The following is a 25,192-nucleotide window of genomic DNA, read 5'->3' as shown; positions in this document are numbered from 1 at the left end:
TCCCTAAAAATCAATTAACTGTATTCTTTGTCGTAACTTCGTGATGACATTTCACCTTCTATACCTACTAGGAAAACGGTATTTCGGGGATCGACACATTAATCGACACAAATTAAATGTATATAATATAATTGGATGTAGTTATAGTATCTAACTAGTAAGTAAGTATAAATTTAATCTCTGACTGGATGTATAAAACACAACTATCAATAAGTAAATTAAAGTAAATTTAATCCCTAAGGTGGTAAAGTAGGGGTTTGAAATTTGTGTAGTCCACGCGGACGAAGTCGCGAGCATAAGCTAGTTATACATAAAAGTGGATTGTAAAAATTTACCGGAGGGCTGACAGCTACCTCGGTGAGCATATTAGTCTACTGGCCATTCAACGAGGTAACGCTGCCAGCGTTCTGGGCACCCTGCCTCGTTGCGGTGGTTTAGAATTTAGATGATAATTTCGATCTGTAATTTTAATATTTAATTGTTATAAACTTGTTTTCTTGGTTGAACATTGTAAAAATCTCCTGTTATATTTTATTTCAGGTCGTCATGTTGAACGGGTTCGTGCGCTGGTTCCTGAGGTTCTTGGTGTCGTCGCTGTCGATCGTAGTGTGGCCTGTCACTTATCTGTTAAACATTAAACGGAACCGAAAATGTCCGCCACCTGTGAATCCAATACTGTTCAATTCCGCCACCACATTGGCTATGATGATCAGGAATAGACAGGTAAAGCGTACAATACCTAGTTGGTTTTTTCTCCTTCGTTTGCTCGCTATATCTATTTAAAAAAAAACATAAGAACCGATTGCATTACAGATCACATCCGAAGAAGTAGTGGAAGCTTACATAGAAAGATGTAAAGAAGTGAATCCGTTCTTGAACGCTGTCGTCGAGCCCCGGTACGACATAGCACTGAAGGAGGCGAGATGTATTGACAAAATGATAGCTTCAAACGAGCGGACGCCAGAGGAACTGGCTAAAGAATATCCTTTACTCGGTCTACCTATGACTGTGAAAGAAAGTTTAGCGCTCGAAGGTAAGTGATTAATACCTACCTAATACAATCCTAAGTAGTTCTGGTGGGACGCTTCGGCCTTGGCTAGTTACCACCCTACCGGCAAAGCCGTGCCGCCAAGTGATTTAGCGATTTAGCGATATGGGTTTTAGATATAACTGCCATACCGCTTCCAAGTTAGTTCGCTCCCATCTTAGACTGCAACATCACTTACAACTTACCACCTAGTGAGATTGCAGGGCAAGGGGAAGTTTATTCGAATAAAATTAAAATAAACCTTTTTTCCTTTTGAGGTACGGTCTACGGAACCCTAAAAAAGACATGCGAATTATGAGTTAGCCGAATCTTTCATCATCCGCCGCACTTTAAAAGATTTCTAAGAAGTGAAAGAGGCTGATAAAATACTTATTATAATTTTTTTAAATCATAACGATCGTTTGGTTCTAGCGAGATCTCAAAAACTTTGAAGGGTCAAATTGAGGTTATTCAAAAATATTTGAATTCTTTGTCCCGAGGGTATTCATCATTTATGCTAATTTTGTATTAACATTTGTGAACATATTATAATAGTGAAAAATTGTCGTGCAAAATTGTTTTATTAGAAAATGCATTAAAACCAAGAATATTTATTTATACATAATTAAATATTAGAAATTTTTAAATCTAAGGATTAATTTAAATAGGATATTCACAATTCATATGTTTTAACCGTCTATTTAATGCGCCCGAACTCCAACCTCCGAACTAACAAAGGAAAACTTAACATAGGTACCTATGTGGCAATTATAAACATAAAGGTATACAAATAAAAAATTAATAACCAAGCTGTAGTGCCCTTACGTAAAATAGGTCTTAAAACCTGCTCTAAGGTCATACCTACCCAGATTCTAAATAATAAAAATATAAAAACCGGCCAAGTGCGTGGCGGGCCACGCGCAGTGTAGGTTCCGTAGTCACAATCCTCGAAAAACAAATGTAACTCCTTAACCTGTGAACCCTACTTAGCCATGATAGTTTTCCTTTAAAATTGATTATATATACTACTGCTGTGATTTTTTTCACGTTCCTATATATACTACCATTTGGCTGATATTGGGGACACTTGACTCTAATAAAAATTAACACTTTAAAACATCATATTTTACAAACGGATCTAGAAATCGAAAAATGATGTTCTCACACCCACAGTATTTTTAAAAGACCTATTCAACGATACCCCACACTATGGGGTAGACGAGAAAAAAATATCATCCCCACTTTACATGTAGAGCTACCCTAAAAAAATATATCAAAATTTTATTTCACCACTTTGTCGGCGTGATTAATATTTATATCCATGCCAAATTACAGATTTCTAGCGCTAATAGTCTCTGAGATTAAGCGAGGACGGACATACGGACAGACGGACGGACATGGCGAAACTATTTGTTTACTTTGTGACGTTGTAAATTTTGAACTACTAATTAGCGTTTCGCTTTTAAGTAAAATCTATTTTGTTCAAAGTATGTTGGTGCCACCTAGCATCAAGGTGCAGAACTACGCGTGGGTCGATGTTCAGAGTTCATTCGAGCCACAATAGATGGCGTTTGCTTCGTTGTCAATTGTCGTAAAAATAAAACAAAATAATTAAATAAAACCATAATATCATTTGTTTATTGTTAAGTCATTAACAAAACGGTTCTTATAATATATCCTTAGGTTCCGCAAATATTCAAAAATGAATTGGCTTCATGATCAAACTAACTGAGAGCGGCGACACTCGGGTTGCGTCTGGCAACACCGATTGATGAGATTTAGAATTTTCCTGGAGTCAACATGTGAAGACGAATTTCTTTCGTTCCAGGAAAATCTCATTCCTTTTCGCCCATGGCTTCGCCTGGAAAAATACAATAGTTCTAAATGTAGTCATCCTAACGTATTTCCATGTTTCATCAGTTATGGTGAGTGAAAAATCAAGTAATGTGGATTCGACAAAATGGCGGTTTGGTTAGAGAAAATCCTAATTTTATGATTTCATTCCAGTTCCAGTTATTTTATCTTCCCAAATAAATGAGGAAAATGGGTTGTGGGTGGACTTCTGAAAACCATTGGTGGCCAGGAGTTCAATAGGGTTTTCGTATTTACGTATTACGTTTTACGTTTTAGTCTTCCGTTTGCGTTTTCGGTTTTCGTATTTATTTCTTTCGCACATTCACGTTGACAACTTAATTTCTATGGATAAGACTTGGTGAAAATCTTTGTAATGAAACATTTCGGTTGTGAAGAATCAAATAAATGGAGTTTTGGATCTTGGCCGATGCCGTCCAGCTACCTTGCAGTCTTCGCACCTACAAGTAAGCCAAATGTTTGTATCCTGCAACAGTTTAGTGAACCTTCTTAGTGTATGTGTACAGTAAGAACCCTGTCTTTACTACTGAGCTTTTATTTTGAAACAATTTTATGAATTTTACTGTGTCATTGTCTATTCCATGCCAATGGCATCTTAAATTTAAAACATAGATCTTATGTACTATCTACCTAAGTCATTCTAATGTATCTAAATTAAGTCTTGGCATTAAGCTAGAATAACTAAGCATTATTAGCCATCATTCTGTATTAAGCGACCCCGGTAAAAGTTACATAAAAAACAATTTTGCCTAACATCTAGCAAATTTCATTTATAACACCTCATATGCATTACAAGGGAGTCGACGGCTAGCTTCTATTCTTTACTAGGTAGATAGATCAAGTAAAGTAAATTAAAATTATTTTTTTTTCCTCTAATCTTTGTAAGGTGGTAGATTATTCCGTATCCGGGTATATTTCTATTCCGCACAATTTATCACCCTTACAAATGGCGCCCGAACGTTTTTTTATATAGTTATTTCAGTATATTTTGAGAAATTTTGTGAATTTTATGAAATGTACTCCGCTGATTGTACAATTTTCTAAGTAGTGACACATTGCAAAGAGCACTAAGCTGTTTTTATGGTTAACTAACTAAATAATAACTAATAGTTAGAAATTTTGTTTGATAGTTTAAGTAATTTTCTGAGTATAGTCCAACATTGGTTTTTTTTCTTATTTAATTAACACATTATAAATGGTGCTTATGCCGTTCAATTATGTTATTTGACTTACCTTGGAGGTGTATAAGTGAATGTTTGCCTTCAGTTTAGTAATAAACATTGCTTAACTGAGTTGTTGTTGGGTATTGCTTTCAATAGTAAGTACATCTTATGTTTGAAAATTCCGGTAACTTAGTATAATTAAAGTTTTGAAACGCTATGTGCCGTTAACTAGTTACACACATACATTTATAAATACTAAGAGTTACAACTTGTGAAACTAAATATATAAACTATATTCAGAGATTACATTAAGTTCAAGTATGAAGTTATGAACAATTTTTTTTCAGTGACTTGATACTTCATTATTTTGTTGAAATTTTGTTTAGAGCTGTGTTAAGGTTATGATAAAAGCTACTTCACACACAAAACATGTTAAGTTTAATTGAATGCTGGTAGTTTAAAGTGACATTTAGAAACAGATTTTGTTGTATTTTAGGTTATGTGTTAAAAGTGTAAAGTAACAGTCATCAAACCATTGCACAATCTCTTTGTTTTTTTGAAAGATAATATGCTAGTCAGAGTTCATTGCAACTTTGCTGCCTGTTTACTTTTGTAATTGTAAAGGTTGTAACACACTGTGTACTCATAAAGGTGATACTGCACCTTACAATCATTTATTCAATTTTGGGAAGTTTTATTTTGTTATATTTTGTTTACTATAGTAATAATATGTGCTTGTATTATTAACAATATTTTGGAATAGGAACATAATTGATAAAATAGTTAGGATAGACTTAAGAATATTGTTTTTGTTGTGTATTTTGCTTGTGTATATTTAATAGTTTAAATAACTTCTTTTGTGTTTGTGTTTAACCAATTTGTATAAGGCTAAACATAGACAGTTACACAAGCTCGATATTTTGTTAAATGTGTTTTGACTTAACACAATGGAACAGACTTTTGCCCAGTTTCATTCACTTTTGAAGGACGAATTGTGTTATGAGGTATCCATTCGTTCCGAAACTCCAGCACCTACAGTGCTAGGTTTAAAGAAACAGTTAAAACAATTAATTCAGGAAATTCCTTCTGAATCAATTTTAGAGACAGATTTCTCTTCTGAAAGTGAGTTAGGGGTTATTACTAAAAAACTTCAAGACTTAGAAGATTTATTAAAAAAGTGTTCTGACACTAAAGATAGACATGCCCTCTGTAGGTCTAAAGCTTTAGCTTCACATTTGTACTTTAGAATTTTGAGAATACAGTGTTCCGAACTCAGCTTAATAAGTAGGAAGAGTGAATTACATACAAAGTTGCAGAGTTTGATTTCCAGATTAGATGCTGACAATGAGTCGTCTCACGACGAATCACTGGATTCCGAGAGTACCGCCGTTGACTGCACTGGTGATAAAAATGTTGCCAAGTGGAAGTTACATTTCAACGGACAGGGTGATCCGCGCAGTTTCATCGAACGCGTTGAGGAATATAAAAGATCTTATGGCGTTTCAGATGGAAAATTATTTGTTTCTGCATTTCATCTTTTTACAGGCCGAGCATTGTTATGGTACAGAGGCAACAAATGTCAAGTTTCGTCTTGGTCAGAATTGAAAACTTTATTTTTAGAGGAATTTGATGCAGTAGATTATGACTACAGGTTGCTAGGTGAAATTCGAGCAAGAACACAAGGCTCTGAAGAACCTGTGTCTATCTATTTCGCTATAATGTTTTGCATGTTTTCAAGGTTGTCAACACCACTTTCCGAAGAACAAAAGTTACAAATTTTATTACATAATATTCGCCCTTTTTACTCAGAACAATTAGCTCTTGTTGACATTAAGTCTGTCGCAATGTTGAAGGAAAAGTGTCGCAAACTAGAGGCTGCGAGGCAGCGTTCCGCCTTATTTTCTGAGCCTACTAACAGTAAGGCAACTTTAAGTTCAGAGTTTGCTTACAAACAAAGTTATTCCAAGGGCTTTCACTCGGAGTAACTACGTCCATTTCCAGCATCCTATCTAACTCTTTACTTAAAGCTTCCTTCTTTTCGGGAGAAAGTGGATATTGTTTTATTTTTATTGGCAAGGCATCACCGGTGTCAATAACATGTTCAATTAATTTTGTTCTACCCAATCCAATTTTCTCTGAAGAAATATCTAAAAATTTATTTACTACAGACTGGGCTAATTCTTTCTGTTGAGATGATAAGTTTTCAAAAGAAGTGATGGTATGAATTTGTTTATTATCAATCGCACAAATATTGTAAAATTGAGAAGGTGCCTTAATTAATTCTAAATTATCAAAAATGCCAGGGGCTAACTGAAATGTTTTCCAAAAGTCACAGCCAAAAATAACATCCGCTATTATAGAGGGTACTACAAAAAATTTTATTATGTGAGTTACGGAATTATAAGTAATCGGAATAAACATATAACCCATGCAATCAAGTTTGTCTCCATTTGCCACTGAAAATGTGGTATCAATACTGCTATGCAGTTTATAACCGAATCTCAAAAAAACCTTGTGCGCCTGGTTACCCAAAATTGACGCGCAAGCACCGGAATCTAGTAAACCTGTAATCTCAAAACCGTCAACAAAAACCTTTAAATGTGGCCTAAAGTCTCGTTTATCCACTGAATACAGAACTGTGTCAGGTAAAAGGGATGTTTTGTTGTTAATGACCAAGTTCTTTACTTGTGTCTCTGCACAGTTCTTACTAATTAGTTTTTTGAATTTTTGTCCGGAGCGGGTTTACTAATCGCCTTTTTACTACAACTTGGACATGTCTTTACTGTAAAGTTCTGACGTCCACACGAAAAACATCTAATAAATTTCGGAACTGTCCTGCAAAATTTAAAGGAATGGTTACCCTTGCCGCACTTGTAACATAGTTGTTTATTTGTTTTCGTAAAATCAGTGCCTTTACTTGTATCAACCTTAGGTGCAGGTGTGACTGAAAGTGTGTTTATCTGTTTAGTCGGACCTTTGCCTAGGTCTAAATCAGGATTTACATTTCTTTTTGTGGTGACGTGTTGTTTTTCGAAATATACAATGTTGTTTCCGTTACGGCGTGCCACAGGTGCCGCTGTTGTTAAAGCGCTAGAGAATTTTGTATTTTTGAACCATAGTGTTCCAGAGACTGTGATTGTGGACAATGGGTCCCAATTTACAGGATCTGAATTCCGTAATCTCATTAAGCGTTATAATATTCCGAAATTACACTACACACCACTGTACACTCCGCAAGTTAACCTTGTTGAGAGGTACAATAAGGTTGTTATGACTGCTGTAGCCGCTTTTGTGAAAGATAACCACAGGTCCTGGGACGAAAACCTGTACAAGGTCCAGTTCGCCATAAACAGTGCGGTTAATGAATCCACTGGATTCTCCCCGTTCTTCCTTGTCCACGCTAGAGAACCGGTTTTAAATGGTTCCTTCTATAAGGACACGGATAAGGAGTACGAGGCCGGAATTCCAAGGGAGGAATACGCAGGAAAGTTTGGAACTTTGGAGGACATATTTGGTCAGGTTAGGAGAAATTTGTTTCAGGCTCATGCAGAGTATGCAACGCATTACAACTTAAGGCGTAGGTCTGCAAGCTATTCTGTTGGGGATATAGTGTGGAAAAAGACCTATCCACAAAGCGACGCTACAAATTTTTTCGCAGCTAAGCTGGCACCTAAGTATGAAAAGTGCAGGGTTGTCAAGGTTTTGTCACCTTTGGTTTATGAACTAGTTAGAGTAGCTGACAACCACCCAATAGGCACTTGGCATATTAAGGATATTAAGAAGTAGATATTTGCCATTACTTAGTTTGGTCTAAACTGTTTGAATATTTAAGTTATCAATATTCAATTAGGAATTTGAATGAGTGTAGTGATGTTCTGAGTTAACAGTTACATTACCATGGTTCAGTTGAGGAGGAATGTAGTGGATGTATGTAGGGATGAATATGTGATGATTGGAATGCTTGTGGTAGACCAACCGGTTGAGAAAGTAAAAATGCAAATATCGTACTTTGGGGATAACGAAAAGGGGGGGTTTTGTGTTTTGTTTTCGTTTTCCTTCTAGATAATGGATCATTTCTGTTATTTTTCCGATTCTGTTCCGAGATCTATTTTCTAGGAGAGTTATGTCGTTTTTTTTTTCTCATATTCCGATTTTGATTCGGTTTTATTTTTCCGAATGGGATAGAGAACGGTTGCCATATCAGATGGACCCGTTCACAACCAGATTTTCCGTATTTGTTGAGTAACAAATATTACGATGGTAGTTTAAAAGAGTGAACCACCGTAGGCCTAGACGCATTCTATCAGTCAGCTGATGAATGATGCCAAGATGTTTCCACTCAAGTGTCTTAGACACCATGAAGTTTTTTTGTATATATTCTTTTTAGAAGTTAGGGTTGTGTAGTTAAGTATAATGTATAAAACCTTACACTGTTTTCAGTATATTTATTTTGTTAGACAATTTTCCTTGTTAGTAGTAGATGTGCGTTCACGCGTAACTTCTGTGTTTTTTTGTTTGTTTGTTTCAGGCAAATTGTTAGTAGTTGTTGGATGACGCTGAGGGCAGCGTGGTTCAACCTGTTGAACCTTTTCGTAGGAGGGGAAGTATTGTGACGTTGTAAATTTTGAACTACTAATTAGCGTTTCGCTTTTAAGTAAAATCTATTTTGTTCAAAGTATGTTGGTGCCACCTAGCATCAAGGTGCAGAACTACGCGTGGGTCGATGTTCAGAGTTCATTCGAGCCACAATAGATGGCGTTTGCTTCGTTGTCAATTGTCGTAAAAATAAAACAAAATAATTAAATAAAACCATAATATCATTTGTTTATTGTTAAGTCATTAACAAAACGGTTCTTATAATATATCCTTAGGTTCCGCAAATATTCAAAAATGAATTGGCTTCATGATCAAACTAACTGAGAGCGGCGACACTCGGGTTGCGTCTGGCAACACCGATTGATGAGATTTAGAATTTTCCTGGAGTCAACATGTGAAGACGAATTTCTTTCGTTCCAGGAAAATCTCATTCCTTTTCGCCCATGGCTTCGCCTGGAAAAATACAATAGTTCTAAATGTAGTCATCCTAACGTATTTCCATGTTTCATCAGTTATGGTGAGTGAAAAATCAAGTAATGTGGATTCGACAAAATGGCGGTTTGGTTAGAGAAAATCCTAATTTTATGATTTCATTCCAGTTCCAGTTATTTTATCTTCCCAAATAAATGAGGAAAATGGGTTGTGGGTGGACTTCTGAAAACCATTGGTGGCCAGGAGTTCAATAGGGTTTTCGTATTTACGTATTACGTTTTACGTTTTAGTCTTCCGTTTGCGTTTTCGGTTTTCGTATTTATTTCTTTCGCACATTCACGTTGACAACTTAATTTCTATGGATAAGACTTGGTGAAAATCTTTGTAATGAAACATTTCGGTTGTGAAGAATCAAATAAATGGAGTTTTGGATCTTGGCCGATGCCGTCCAGCTACCTTGCAGTCTTCGCACCTACAAGTAAGCCAAATGTTTGTATCCTGCAACAGTTTAGTGAACCTTCTTAGTGTATGTGTACAGTAAGAACCCTGTCTTTACTACTGAGCTTTTATTTTGAAACAATTTTATGAATTTTACTGTGTCATTGTCTATTCCATGCCAATGGCATCTTAAATTTAAAACATAGATCTTATGTACTATCTACCTAAGTCATTCTAATGTATCTAAATTAAGTCTTGGCATTAAGCTAGAATAACTAAGCATTATTAGCCATCATTCTGTATTAAGCGACCCCGGTAAAAGTTACATAAAAAACAATTTTGCCTAACATCTAGCAAATTTCATTTATAACACCTCATATGCATTACAAGGGAGTCGACGGCTAGCTTCTATTCTTTACTAGGTAGATAGATCAAGTAAAGTAAATTAAAATTATTTTTTTTTCCTCTAATCTTTGTAAGGTGGTAGATTATTCCGTATCCGGGTATATTTCTATTCCGCACAATTTATCACCCTTACAACTTCGGAACCCTAAAAAGCATCAAAATTGGTCGAGTAATAATAATTTTAAGGAAAATATGTTTAGATACCTAACAGTCATTACACACAAATATACCTGCGACCTCTAAAGCTAAACACATAATATGGGTAGACGACCGGTGCACCCACCGGCTCCTTCCACCAGTGGGTCCACAGGTAATTCGTATATACTGGTACACCCACCGCGTTAGGCTAGAAATCGGTCTCAGCTCCGTCGTGGGTAAAAACTTAAAGAAGTTTGTTTCAGGCATGAGCAACGACTGCGGGACAGTCTATCCGTACAGAAATCCTGCTAAAAAAGACGCGGATATAGTTCGCTTGGCGAGAGCAGCTGGCGCTATACCCATAGCTGTCACCAATACGCCACAGCTATGTATGAATTGGGAGACGTACAACAACGTTACCGGTTTGACTATGAATCCGTATGACCAGAAACGTACAACGGGTGGATCTTCTGGAGGAGAAGTAAGGAATTATAGGGAACTAGATTACGCCCGTGACTTCGTCCGCGTGCTTTTTTTAAATCCCCTGGGAACTCTTTGATTTTCCGGGATAAAAAGTTATCTATGTCAATTTTCATTTTTTTTTAATGAAAATATTACAATAAAACTTAAAGCTAATCTTATCTAATTACTATACAAATCATGCCCGCGTGGAATGGTGCCAAGAATACTGGGTGCATTTCCGCGCTGGACAGTCAGGTTGATCCGTTGCGCAAAAAATGAGCCAGCCCTTCTGTCACCAGATGAGGCTATTAATCGCGGTGAAATGTCTCGTAAATTTTATTTAGCACTAAGACTCCATGGCCCCAGGGTGTCCACGGCAAACAGAACAAAGATGTAACTCTCAAAATGTAATTTTTATATAAGAAATAAGGAGAAATAATTTATAGAGGTGCCTATTAATTTTAGATATTAAATCATTATTTTATATTATTTTCTAAACATTCACAGTCAGCGTTAATTGCATCGGCCGCCTCGCTCATGGGCGTGGGTTCGGACATAGCAGGATCGTTGCGACTACCGCCCATGTTCAACGGTATCTTCGGACACAAGCCCACACCAAAGCTTCTTTCTATTCAAGGCAAGTATCTATAGATAGAAGAATAACACAGCATAATAACCATTATCATCATCAACCGATAGACGCTGCTGGACATAGGTCTCTTGTAGGGACTTCCAAACGCAACGGTCTTGCGCTGCCTGAATCCAGCGGCTCCCTGCGACTTGTTTGATGTCGTCCGTCCACCCAGTGGGGGGTCTTCCAACGCTGCGTCTTCCGGTGCGAGGTCGCCATTCCAGCACCTTGGGACCCCAACGTCTATCGGTTTCACGAACTATGTGCCCTACCCATTTCCACTTCAGCTTCGCAACCCATTGAGCTATGTCGGTTACCCTAGTTCTCCTACGGATCTCGTCATTTCTGATTTGATCACGTAGAGAAACTCCAAGCATAGCTCTCTCCATCACCGGCTGAGTGACTCTGAGCTTTCTTATGAGACCCATAGTTAGCGATCATGTCTCTGATCCATATGTGAACCGTAGTGGGTAGTGAGTTGAAATTTTCACATAATATGTATTTCTATGCGCGTCATCTTATGCCTTGTCATGAACTTTTGAACAAATTAAAAAATGTGATTTCTTGTACGATGGTACCAAACCCTTTCGCAGAGGGCTAAAAATTGGTACGAATGTTGGGAGTGCAAGTCAGACTCGCACTTGACCGAATTTAATTTTTGAAAAGTAAATCGTTTGTACTAAGTACTTACCTATCAAGACAAAAATCATTTCGCTGCGGGAAAACAACCATCAAAATATCACGGCTGTATAAAATTTCACGCTATTAAATAAAAGAGGCAGCTTTGCATTTTCGGAAGTAGGTACTTACTTACTTATTTAAGTAGGTACCTAATTCCATCTTCCATCGAATCATGATCATCATCCACAGTTAGTTACGATAGTTCATTCTTAGCCTTAATCTGCACAGAACAAAAATTAGAAATCGGTAAATACCTCTGAGTAAGCACCTAATAAATCATAATTTAAGCATGTCACACGGGGAGGAAAAAGTAATATTTTGTTTTATACACTACCTACTTAACAAAAAATAGCTCTTGTTGCACGCTATTTTGTTTTGTCTTGATTTTACCTATCAATTTTCTGTAACTTGTCCGGAAAATATTATCATTTTTATGTAATAGGCATAAATAAATATATTTCATTTATTTTTCTAAATTCTCTTCTATTCTAGGTCACGTACCAGATTGCTTAGATTCAGAATTTGAAGAGTACTTTGCACTTGGACCCATAACAAGATACGCCGAAGATTTAACGTTACTTCTCAAAGTTTTGAAGCAACCTAATGGACCTGATGTACCTTTGGACAAGCCGGTAAGAATTAAAATTTATTATGTATATAAAAGGAAAAGGTGACTGACAGACTGACTGATCTATCAACGCACAGCTCAAACTACTGGACGGATCGCGCTGAAATTCGGCATGCAGATAGCTATTATGACGTAAGCATACGCTAAGAAAGGGTTTTTGAAAATTCAACCCCTAAGGGGGTGAAATAGGGGTTTGAAATTTGTGTAGTCCACGCGGACGGAGTCGCGAGCATAAGCTAGATTAAAATAAAACTCTTCAGAAATAGCTGTAGCTACGTAGGTACATGTCATTGTCGTAGTTGTTATCAATCGTGCAGCTGGACTTGACTCTTGTAGGGCCACACACCTCAGGTTTGTGCCGCTGCCTGGTTACAAGCGCCTTTGATGTCGCCTGTCTACCTATTGGGGGAACACAGCACTTTCTAGTGCGAGGTTGTTATCCCAGCAACTCCAAAGTTTTTAGGTTTTTGATCTATCTATGCACGCCAGTCGCCACCCATTGAACCGTCAGCTTCGCAACTCTGTGGCGAATGCTACACACTCGATCTATATAGATCGGCGATATTTGGATCGAACCATAGTCTTAATAAACAGATAGCTATTATACCTACAGTACCCGGCAGAAAATATTGCACATCGACCTTTAGAAAGAGAAAGCGGTTTCGTAGAGCATATCCTCAGTCGTTGAGACCGACAAAACGTCACAAAGGTATGAGTGACGGAGACAAGCCAACTCTCTTTCTAAAGGTCGATGTACAATATCCCCCCCCCCCCTCTCGCCATCTGATTGCCGTCTCGACCTGTCGCGTACTATATATATTTCATTCATGAAAAAATATTTTGCTGTTTTACAGGTAGACCTCACGCGGCTCAAGTTCTATTACATGGAGGGAGATGACAGTCACGTGACAAACAAAATAGGGTCAGATGTAAAGAAAGCGCTAGACAAAGCCAAAGCTTACATACAGTCGACGTATAATATTGAAGTTAAAGAGGTTAAGACATAACGTTAAGTACTTTACACTTAAAAAATTGTCTTTTAAATCAACAGGTAGGATTATAAAAGAAGGTAAACTGTATATTCTTTTATAATCCTACCTACTAGTGTCTGTAATATGGATTATGGAGAGCAGTTACAGGTCCTATTTGAACCCCTAGAGTTGGTCAGCTATACAATAACTGACTCGGATCAACGTTACTTTATCAGCGCAATTTACGCCCCGTTACACCTACGAGTAGGTCGCACCACTCTTTAAAACTAAAACCCTCAAAATATCGTGAACAGCGAGGTGATTTGCTAAGTCAGTGTCTAACACTGAATGATTGCCACCAAGCTCATTTGACATTGGTAGGTTCTACATTGCTCTTCATTTAAGTGATACTTTCGTAGAAAGGCTATCAGTTTTGTGTTAGACACTGATTTAGCGAATGTACTTTGGATTGACTATGGAACCTCAAATTTTATCTTTCACCTAATTTCAGCTGAAAATAGCGAACATCGAACATATGTGGGAGATAAGTGTGAGAGTTCTCTTCAACATTCCACATGTACAAAATATCTATACGGACCCGCATCAACGCGATCAGTGGATTTCCGTTTGGCCCGATGTTCTAAAGAAAATATCCGGCCTATCGAATCATTCGTTGACGAGTGTCGCCTATGGCCCATTGAAGAAGTTTTTCGACGCTTTACCAAAAAGTTATTACGACAATCTGCTAAGGATTTTTGAAGAGATCAAATCAGATTTCAATGTAAGTTGCAACCATTTTTAATTATTAAGTATGTAAGTCTAAGTTTTATTATCCATCCATACCTAATATTATAATTCCGAGTTTCTTGCTGGTTCTTCTCGGTAGGAAAGGCATTCCGAACTAGTGGTAGATGCATCCGACTATTCGAAAGTACTTGTAAATGTTTATTTGAATAAAAAAGATTTTTATTTATTTATTTTATTTTATTGCGAGAGTGTGTCTGTTTGTCTGCTAGCTTTTCACGGTCCTACAGTTTAACCGATTTTGTCGAACCAGTTTTGGGCCCAGTCTTGGGAAAAGTCTTGTTACAAAAAAAATGGAAAAAGTCGTTCTACAAAGCCGAAATCTCATTCTAAAGGTCGGTGTACAATATTTCTTGCCGGCTACTGTACGAAGTATTGGAATGGTGATAAGAAAATCACGTTAGGTACCTAATGGTTGTTTAAAAGAAGGGGCTATCTACCTAATCGATACCCACTTTAAACGTCAAGTGACGAAACCTTCTAATTATAATTTTAAATTTGATAATAAATACGATTTTTTCTATTACAGAAAGCATTATCCGACGACGCAGTATTACTTTTTCCTACTTTCCCATATCCAGCTCATCTGCACTATAGGATATTTTACAAGTTTCTTAATTGTGGGTATTTGACAATTTTCAACGCGCTAGGACTACCCGCAACTGCCTGTCCGCTGGGACTCACCGAAAATGGTTTGCCGGTGGGAATACAAATAGTTGCTAACAAGTGCAATGATCACTTAACAATAGCCGTTGCTAAGGAATTCGAAAAAGCTTTTGGTGGGTGGTCACCGCCAAACAAAGAACTTTTAAACTGTATAAAGACTGCTTAGATGACAATTAACGATGTTAGAATAATGTAAGAAAAGGCGATAAGGAAATTAAAAATGGCCAAAGCTGAAGTACAGAGATAATTGACAAAGACGTTAGAATTTTATGGATCCTTACCGAATAAGTATTTTTGTATAAAAATAAATTTGTTTTAAGCGTGTATATAATTTTAATTACAGGGAATTTAAAAAGTAAACATATGAAATATATTTATTGTACCTAGTTTTATTTCTCCCCTGCTAGGCAATTGTGGCTAATTGTTGTATAGGTACAGTTCTTGCAATTCACGAAGGCGTGTGAACTTTACTTGTGGTTACGTCGAATAGACGATCAGCGCGTAAGTGTGCGTGCACGTCGGACCAATTTAGTCACACATTTACTGTACCTTACTTATACGGATACGACTTACACACAAGCATGAACCACTCGCCCTCGTGAAATGCAACAACTATAAATTTTTTGAGAAGGCACGTACAACACATTCACAAATTACGCTCGTGTAGAATCTATTAAAAAGCGCAAGAAGAGTGAAGAAGAGTCTCTCTATCTCTCTCGCACGCAGGCAGCTTATGAGTGTGATAGAGAAAATATTGTTTTGTTTGACCCATGGTTTTGACTTATGAAATTCAGCGTGATTTTTGTTTTTTAAACCCATCCGTCAGTTAACCGATAATAATTGTTTATTTGAAAATATTACAGTAGAACTTAAAGCTAGGCTTATCTAATTAGGTACTTTACAAATCATGCCCGCGTGGAATGGTGCCAAGAATACTGGTTGCATTTCCGCGCTAGATAGCCAGATCCGTAGCGCAAAAAATGAGCCAGCCTTTCTGTCACCAGATGAGGCTATTAATCGCGTTGAAATAATATGTCTCGTTATTTTTTTTTAGCACTAAGACTCCATGGCCCCAGGGTCTCCACGACAAACAGAACATAAATGTAACTCTCGGTAAGAGAGGCATACTTACGCCGCTTGCCTTTTTCAACCATTTCTGTCTCCCTGATATGACACGGGGTCAATGAGTCAACTCATATTGCGTCCCACATTAGCGCCCTTCCCGTCCCGTCCCGTCAGTCCATCAGGTCTCTTGCCATCTAATCCCGACTAATCTCTGCCGGCTCAATGAGCGCAGGAATGTCTATGCTGGCAAGAGCCCTTTTGATCGTATCGTTAAGAGAGCCATGCCTTAATAGCCTACCAGGCAAGAGAGTCCGTGGATTCGAAAGTGATCAACCTCTTTTCCACACGAACATCTGTGCTGATGGCACAGTTGTGTTCCCAATCTGAGACCTAGAGCCACACGAAAACTTTCGTTACCTAAAAGTGTGCCGAGATTTTTGGATAGCAACGCATGAAGCCAATACCCAGCCAAATTCGAATATGTGGCAGCTGAACCAATGGCAAATCCCAATGTTAGAAAAGTGTTTTCTAAAAGAAATTATGTACATTAAACCTGCCATTTTTGTTTAGTTTACAGTATAAAATTAGTCACAAATAGAAGGCTATTCAGCGTCAGTTTTCGATCGTCTGGCCCTCAATCCTAATACTAGGATTTAGGTCTAGGCTAGAAGCTAGAATTAAGACCTCAGCTATATACTTAGTCGAACCCATGTAAGTAATACTAATTAGGTAATACATGAGTATATAGTCAAACCCAAACCAAGTTCAAACCCAAGTTCGACTATATTCTGGTCCAACCGACCGGGGCTCTCATTGAATAAGTAGGTAGGTACCTATGTCTGGGACCCTTACTTATCTATTACCTACAATGAATGAAATTATGATAATACCTACTAGATGATAACCGCAACTTCAGCGTGAATTCAGGTTTTTTTTAATATCTCAAGGTCATAACCAACTTAGTTCGTCCCCGGAACGCAAGCTCTCTCTGTACCAAAATGTTTTGTCAAAATCCTTTACTCGGTATTGGATGGATTTTGGATTCGCCAGATTCGCAAATAGGCAGATTTAAACGGATAGGCCGTGAAAAGCGTTTGCATTTAAGGATTGTGCTTATTGCATAAGAAACAGATTGGTGAGTCAATTTCAACAAGCCGTTTTTTCTTAAATTTTGGTGGACTTTTTTGTCAGGCTGGTAGGTATTAAGTTTTTTCTGAACTATGGTTTATTGTTCTTCTTGTTGTAGTTTATTCTCTTATTTAATTCTATCAAAATATGTCTTATAAACTCATGAGAATGAGTGTTTAAAATGTTGATGCCACCGAAATGATAAACTAGCCATCGAAATGATAGAACTAGCCACCGAAATAAGAGAAACTATCGTTAGAGAAATAAGAGAAATTCGTATACAGACAGGCTTAAATATCACTTATTACTGAGCAGCCTCAACCATACATCATCATCATAGTGATCAACCGATCACCGGCTCAATACAGAGCACGAGTGTCCTCTCAGGTTTGGCCATATAGACTGACCACGCTGATCAAGTGCGGATTGAAGACACCAAAATGAGAGGACACGATGCATAAAACATCTTAGTAACCATTGCCTTAAAATACCGAGCATGACATGCCCGACGTTTTAGTAGCAGCTGTAGCTGCTTGTACTGGTAAGTGCAAGGTTAATCCTTGCCTAGGACGAGCATGCGACTAGAGTTAACTGTAACTACCTCGGCGACACTTTTACAGCTTCTGAAATAGATATATTACTTAAATCCTCTGACGTATACCATCTCATATATATAACAGCGATTAGGTGGCAAGGTTTCCCAGTCGCCTACATATGGTGTGACCATTAACAACAATGCGAAAATGTGTGTTGTGTGTCCTATGTACCGATATTATAATGAGATTAAAAATGAATAACTGTTATATTATATGTTTACAATAAGCCAAAATTTTAAGTTAGTGCTTCATACTTGTTTCGTCCGTTTGTTTATTAGGAACATGGAAGTGAATAGAAGTTTTTTACCTAATGATTACCTTGTTACTGGATTGTGAACCCAAAACGTCCTTCAAACTTTGTCTCAAATAACCATCAATAGTGCAATTTGAACGGTGGCTCTTCCGAAGTTCTTCTTAAATTATTGTTTTGTATTAACTCAGTGAAGAAAAACATCGTAAGTATTCAAATGTAAATATAAATATTGCTGTAGTTTACTCGAGTAGTATGTCAAAATAATATTTTTTTATTTTACTTTAAAAGAGAAGGGAATAAGATAGATGTTTTAGAGATTTAATTATTTACCTATACACTGACAACAATGAATACCATACTACGTAATTATTTTTAATTAGAGCTCTGCGATATGCTGCGATATGGAATATTTTCTTTTTCATGTCCATCGCCCCCATCGCCTACTTAGTTTTAAAAATCCCGCCATAACGCAGTTGCGAACTTCCGAACACAGACTAATAAGAAAACGCGATCCATAGAGTAAAGTAATACACTAATGCGATCCTATAAACGAGTAGTGGAAAGCTAAGGGAAAGCGTGAGATGTTTTGTTACGGGAAGAATGTTGCCTCCCGGCAGAATACAAGGCAGATTTCGAAATGTTCATATAAGAAAATTAAAATCATAATAAAATTATAAAAATAATAATAAAAATGTCACCTGTTGTTTTATTTTGTAACTTCGCCTGGTTTTGATACTAGATTTATTTAGTTAAGTTTTTACTATATATTTTTAATTCAACAAAATTCTAAAACATATTTATTATTAACTAACTATACCGGTCTATCAATTTTATTGTGATTAGTTAGCAAATAATTTTTTAGCCAATTAACTAGTTACTTACGTTATTAAACTAACGAAAACTTAGTGATTTTAGAAACATGCAACGTTACGGAAATTGCCACTTGTTTTTATAACCTCACTTGGGTTTGATAGTAACTAGTTACCTAGGTAGATCATAGAGATAGTATTCAGTAACTAACTAAATTAATAAATATAAATACCTACGTTTTCTGCTAAATGAACCATCATGCCTCCATAGCAGATAACAGGATTAATAATTTATTATTAGGTACCTATGGTATTGTTTTGTATGGTTTGATTTGGTAACAATCAAAACAACTACTTAATTATTAAAATAATAAATTAACTGTGAAAATTCAAAATATTATGTTTATTACTAGTTTTACAATGGGATAAGACCTAATACATAGATACCTAGTTACTGGCGTCTGGCGCGGTGTTGGTGCACTTTTGGCTAAAACCAGGTTTCCTCATTTTCTTCTCATTTTAGATACCTACTACGGAACCTAAAACTAAAATGCACCACAGATTAAGTAGAGTACCTAATGAAATGACATTTGTAAGATCAAAATTGGGTCAATTTTAGATTTTGACATCTATGACAGTCACACGATTTGATGTGGGAATGAAAATTAAAAATCCTATTTTTATAAATCGACCAAAGAAAACTATCCGGAACAATTTAATTTTACATTAAACAATTTTTGTATTGCTTGATCGAATTACTGCTAACTATTTATTATTTGCTAATACTGGCACGACGCACGCGCAGTTGTTACTTCGCCCAAAATCTCCCAGCGCCATATTGAGAGGCGGACGTTGTATGACTTGAGTGAATAAAATCGTGGTTAGTGCAATAAATTGGAGTGAAAGATTTGATCGTGCCCTATGGATATATACTCGGGTAGGTAACACGGGCGAAGATACCTATAAAAAGTGTTTAAATAAGCAGAGCACGGCATATCACATCGTAACCTAGACATAGGCTATTCTAGTTATCAGTAGATTGCCTAGGTATCATCAGATTGCTGTTTGTTCACAGTATTAATTATATTATTAAACTGGTGCGGGGTGTAGCAATAGGTTTCTTGAATCTAGTTACATTAATGAGATTAAACAGTCGGTTCGCAAGGTTCGACGCTCGTATATAAACGGATTTCGGAGTGTTTATGTCGGCAGTTGACAGAAGCGTATATGTATATGACTGATCATAAGTCACCACACCCAGTGACCGGATTGTCGGTTTTAGGATTTATTAGATCTTATATCGGATGATCGTTCACGTGCCATCGAGTCGGTGTGTGAATTAGTGTATTCGCCGTGTCGGAAAATAAACGTGTCCGTCATGCAGTGAGTGTAAAGATATATCGTTTTTAGGAGTGGTGTGCCTCGGTTGATAGGCCTGCCGAAGGGACAGGGATCCGCGCGAGAGGACGGACTGCGGCCTCCGCCTCGAGAAAACATGGAGTGCTGCATGTCAGAAGAAGCCAAGGAACAAAAGAGAATCAACCAGGAAATAGAGCGGCAACTCCGAAAGGACAAACGCGATGCCAGGAGAGAGCTCAAGCTACTTCTGCTTGGTAAGATGATCTACTTATTATAATTTATAGTACTTACTCATAATAATTTAGTCCATAATAATTTGAGGTTGGTATTATGATACTGTACCATCTTCACTCCAAATTAAGTAAGTAATAATCATGGGCCTTTTAAGCAAACCATCAAAGTTTTGTTAACAATATAAATAATTAAAAGTATTATGTCCTGTAAACACCTACCTAGATATATACCTACAGATATGCAACTAGTGTGGCCCCCTCCGTCCCTCTCGCTCAAGCAGAGGCACTTACTTGTGAAATGTTATTCCTTCTATTTAACATTCGCTTCAACTATTGTAGCCTAGTATACTGAAACCCACCATTGCACAATAACTTCAAAAAGAAAAATGGTATTCTAAATCAATTACTACCGGATGCGGGATGAAAATGTGTCGGTCTATTTACTAGTTTTTCGTGTCCCATCTGTTTAACCGGTCTTTAAAAATCGGTTTAAACAAAGATTCTGTCATCATCATCAACCGATAGACGTCCACTGCTGGACATAGGTCTCTTGTAGGCACTTCTACACGCCACGGCCTTGCGCTGCCTGAATCCAGTGGCTGTACCAAACATAAAAACCGGTTAAACAGATGGGACACTAAAAACTAGTAAATAGACAGACACACTTTCACATTTACAATATTAATATATGGATATGGATTACATAAATTAACATAGTACTATGTTTTGTCTTGTCTTAGAGGAAGTAAATTCATATTTTTAGAGTAGGTACATAATTATTAATTTTTTTTGATTAAGTCATTAGACCACAGTTGTTGCCTAATAGTTATTATAGGACAGTAATAAGAGTCATATTTTAAAATAGATATTCACACTTAAAACAATGAGGAGGAATATATATAAGTAATTAATTCTTAAAGATCCCACATTTGGCATATCTGTTGTTTGTTGTAAGTAATACTTATTGGTGTAACATGTAGTAAAACATATTATCTAAACATAATGTCAAAAATCTGGTCCCTGACTGATCACTGATATTATAATTAGACGATAGAAGCCTCTTTCTCTCTCTCTACACCACATTTCTCATTGCTTTAATACTATAAAAGCGAAATACCACTCACTTACTCACTGACTGACTAATCACGAAATCTCAGGAACTATAAAGCCTGCAAACTTGGAATTTGGAAGGTAGGTTCCTTCTAGGTGTCAGCTAAGAAACGGTTTTGAGAACTAAGGGGGTGAAATGGGGAGTGGAAAGTTATATGCAAGTCCTATATTTTTGAAGTTAGAGACTTGAAAATCGTCATTTAAGTTAATAAGTTTAAATAATATAAATCTGTATAAGTAAAAATAATAGCGGATGAAAGTTTTAATTATTGTTATTTTAACCTGAAATTTGGAACGTAGGTTCATTCTAGGGGGCAGTATCAAATATGAAAGGATCTTACGAAAATCCCCCCCTAAGGGGCTGAAATGAGGATTGAAGGTTATATGAAAGTCCTATGTCTTTGAAGTTAGGGATGAAAATCGGCATTTAGGTATTCTGGGTTCCGTTCCGTACCTTAAGGTGAGGCCTTATGCAGCGGGAAAATTTCTAATCTCATTAGAAACCAGAAATTTTACGCAGACGAAGTCGCAGGCAACTGCTAGTTACTTACATTTCGCATTGCTTGTTAATTATGACACATATTTATTAATAATACAATAGTATAGTAGCGTTCCGGTACGATGCCGTGTAGAAACCAAAGCGGTATGGGTTTAATAAACAAAACCGGCCAAGTGCGAGTCAGCGACTCGCGCACCCAGGATTCCGTACTCGACATTTTGCACGATAAATCAAAAACTATTATGTATAAAATAAATAAAGATCTGTTTTAGAATGTACACTGTACAGGTATACTTTGAAAATTGAAAATACTAATTATTTGTTTACGAACTTGTTATTTGCGTTTTACGAGCTGAGCACGGATCTCGTCTGAGAATGAAAAGGGTTTGGCCTTAGTCCACCACGCTAGCTAACTGCGGATTAGCAGACTTCACATATATTGAGAACATTACGGAAAAGTCTTAAATACGCAGGTTTCCTCACGATGTTTTCTTGTGCGCTTAAATTAAGTGATACTTAAGTTTTAACTGCTTAAAATACACAACTCCTAAAAGTTGAGGTGCGTGCCTGGGGTCGAACCCCCGACCTCCCGAATTCCTATTCGGACGTCTTAACCATTGACCTATCACAGCTCTAAAATATTGTTATGTCAGTACTGTGTCACATATCCCTCCACAAATGTCTAGTTATTTAAAAGATATTGCTCTTGAACGCATTACTAAATTAAGTAAGTTAGTATTACTAATTTAAGTAGGTATGTACTTATATTGTATTATGTTGTGGCTAGACCGTTGACGACGACCTCTGTAGCGAAACGAAGCTCGAGTAGATGAAGCTGATTGAAGGGGCGACGAAGCGAGTCTTCTGGCGTAGCTCATTTAAAATGCTCGACACTTTAAGAATTGAACTTCAATCTTATTAACGCGACCTCACCGCAATAAAAATTGTAATTTTATTTAATGCCACATTTATTGCGTGGTCATCCTAAAAAACCGGTGCGAATCAGGCTCGCCCAATGAGGGTTCCGTACTACAGTCGTATTTTTTCGACATTTTGCACGATAATTCAAAAACTATGATGCATAAAAATAAATAAAAATCTGTTCAATCTCTGAATCAACCTTTCATATGACACCCCACTCGATATAGTCGCTCACTTCGAATGTTGAAAATACTAATTATTAGTCCATGACCCCAATTTAATGTTTTTTGTGTGATCTAACCCTAAATTCACGGTTTTCAGAGAGTTTATAAGACCCACCTGCCTGCCAAATTTCATGATTCTAGGTCAACGGGAAGTACCCTGTAGGTTTCTTGACAGACAGACAGACAGACTACAAAGTGATCCTATAAGGGTTCCGTTTTTCCTTTTGAGGTACGGAACCCTAAAAAAACCGATCATGTGCGCGAGTCGGACTCGAACACGAAGTACTCCGTACCATCGTACGAAATATAGCTAACACTATTATGTAGAACACTGCAAGATAATGACGGACCGCGCCATCTATATGTAATTGAGTAAATTCATTTTTCGTGAACACATTTACACATTTTTAGGGTTCCGTACCTCAAAAGAAAAAACGGAACTCTTATAGGATCACTTTGTTGTCTGTCTGTCTGTCTGTCAAGAAACCTACAGGGTACTTCCCGTTTACCTAGAATCATGACAATTAAGCAGGTAGGTATGTCTTATAGCAGACATTCGGGGGAAAATCTGAAAACCGTGAATTTAGGGTAAGATTACACAAAAAAATTAAATTGTGGTCATTCTGTCTGTCCCTACTTCAGAGGCAGCCAGGGTGCTTTCTGATTTTAAATTAGGATAATTGTTATATTTTATAAAATAAGTTGAATGTGGACGGTTAGTTTGGGGAACGATGGCGGTAGCATTCTTTTTTTAAAAAGAAAAGCCCCAAAATAAAATATAGAATTAAAAAAAAAGTTGGAATAACTAAAGGTTTTGTCTGCAGCAGTGCGGCTATATACGTCGCTATTCAAGTCTACATACCTATTTAGCTTCCAATTTCACTTACATCATTTCGCATTTGCCCTCAGGCACTGGCGAGTCCGGCAAATCAACTTTCATCAAGCAGATGAGAATCATCCACGGCTCTGGCTACAGCGACGAGGACAAACGCGGGTTCATCAAGCTCGTCTACCAGAACATCTTCATGGCGATGCAGAGCATGATACGTGCCATGGACCTACTCAAAATACAATATGGGAATCCGTCCAATTCGGTAATTTATTTAACTGTTCAACGTCCTAATTTCATGTTTCCCGTAAGGCCACGAACCTGCGACCATCTTGACATATTAAAATGTTAGGAAGCGCTATATCTGTGTCATAAACTCGTCTACCAGAACATCTTCATGGCGATGCAGAGCATGATACGTGCCATGGACCTACTCAAAATACAATATGGAAATCCGTCCAATTCGGTAATTTATTTAACTGTTCAACGTCCTAACTCCATGTTTCCCGTAAGGCCACGAACCTGCGACCATCTTGACATATTAAAATGTTAGGAAGCGCTATATCTGTGTCATAAACTCGTCTACCAGAACATCTTCATGGCGATGCAGAGCATGATACGTGCCATGGACCTACTCAAAATACAATATGGAAATCCGTCCAATTCGGTAATTTATTTAACTGTTCAACGTCCTAACTCCATGTTTCCTGTAAGGCCACGAATCTGCGACCATCGTGACATATTAAAATGTTAGGAAGCACTATATGTATGCAGTCTAGGGCTGAAATCTATAGTGCACACTTTGACTTTGCTCAGACTTAAGATTGAGTTAAAACGAGACGGACTTATGTGAGAGATATAGCTCTGTCTCGTTTTAACTCTGTCTAAGTCTAAGCAAAACGAAGGTCTGGCACGCGCTGGCTCTTAGTCCATTAGTAAGACATTTATATTATAATCAGTAATTAGTAATAACTTTACGGTGAGGTCAAATCAAAATCATTTTATTCAGATACACTTCTGCAAACACTTTTCGGACTCGCCGATTGTTCTACTTTTTTTTTTAAATAGATATAGCGAGCAAACGAGCAGGCGGGTCACCTGATGTTAAGTGATTACCGCCGCCCATGAACATTTGCAGCACCAGAGGAACCGCCGATGCGTTGCCGGCCTTTTGTAACGTGTAATAATTTGTGTGTTTCTGAAATTACCTTCAATTGCAAATCTAAATTTGTAATTGCATATTCTATGATAT

The 25,192-nt window shown here is 37.2% G+C and overlaps 2 protein-coding genes and 1 long non-coding RNA gene across 12 annotated transcripts in view; all 3 read left to right on the top strand.

Moving 5' to 3' along the window:
- Positions 1 to 15,287, top strand: part of LOC117987294 (fatty-acid amide hydrolase 2-B-like) — a 32,978-nt gene extending 17,691 nt beyond the window's left edge. For both annotated transcript variants that reach the window (XM_034974263.2, XM_034974262.2), the window contains exons 2-9: positions 541 to 723; positions 814 to 1,033; positions 10,335 to 10,552; positions 11,041 to 11,170; positions 12,338 to 12,477; positions 13,328 to 13,468; positions 13,956 to 14,225; positions 14,778 to 15,287. In XM_034974263.2, the coding sequence (XP_034830154.1) occupies positions 547 to 723; positions 814 to 1,033; positions 10,335 to 10,552; positions 11,041 to 11,170; positions 12,338 to 12,477; positions 13,328 to 13,468; positions 13,956 to 14,225; positions 14,778 to 15,080 (1,599 nt within the window). In that variant the 5' untranslated portion in view covers positions 541 to 546 and the 3' untranslated portion in view covers positions 15,081 to 15,287. The remainder of the gene's footprint in view (positions 1 to 540; positions 724 to 813; positions 1,034 to 10,334; positions 10,553 to 11,040; positions 11,171 to 12,337; positions 12,478 to 13,327; positions 13,469 to 13,955; positions 14,226 to 14,777) is intronic.
- The window catches only part of LOC138403084 (uncharacterized), a 356,408-nt gene that overhangs the window by 285,878 nt on the left and 45,338 nt on the right, over positions 1 to 25,192 (top strand). The window lies entirely within an intron of this gene.
- Positions 17,803 to 25,192, top strand: part of Galphaq (G protein alpha q subunit) — a 30,980-nt gene continuing 23,590 nt past the window's right edge. For 4 of the 9 annotated variants that reach the window (XM_069502117.1, XM_069502119.1, XM_069502121.1 and 1 more), the window contains exons 1-3: positions 17,803 to 17,942; positions 20,176 to 20,378; positions 24,021 to 24,205. In XM_069502117.1, the coding sequence (XP_069358218.1) occupies positions 17,917 to 17,942; positions 20,176 to 20,378; positions 24,021 to 24,205 (414 nt within the window). In that variant the 5' untranslated portion in view covers positions 17,803 to 17,916. Of the gene's footprint in view, positions 18,159 to 19,396; positions 19,703 to 19,934; positions 20,096 to 20,175; positions 20,379 to 24,020; positions 24,206 to 25,192 lie in introns of those variants that run through there. The other 5 variants (XM_069502116.1, XM_069502120.1, XM_034974272.2 and 2 more) reach the window with 4 other exon arrangements.

Source organism: Maniola hyperantus, chromosome 12 (assembly GCF_902806685.2).
Source record: "Maniola hyperantus chromosome 12, iAphHyp1.2, whole genome shotgun sequence".
Lineage (NCBI taxonomy): Eukaryota > Metazoa > Arthropoda > Insecta > Lepidoptera > Nymphalidae > Maniola > Maniola hyperantus.
This window is presented reverse-complemented; position numbering and strand designations above follow the sequence as displayed.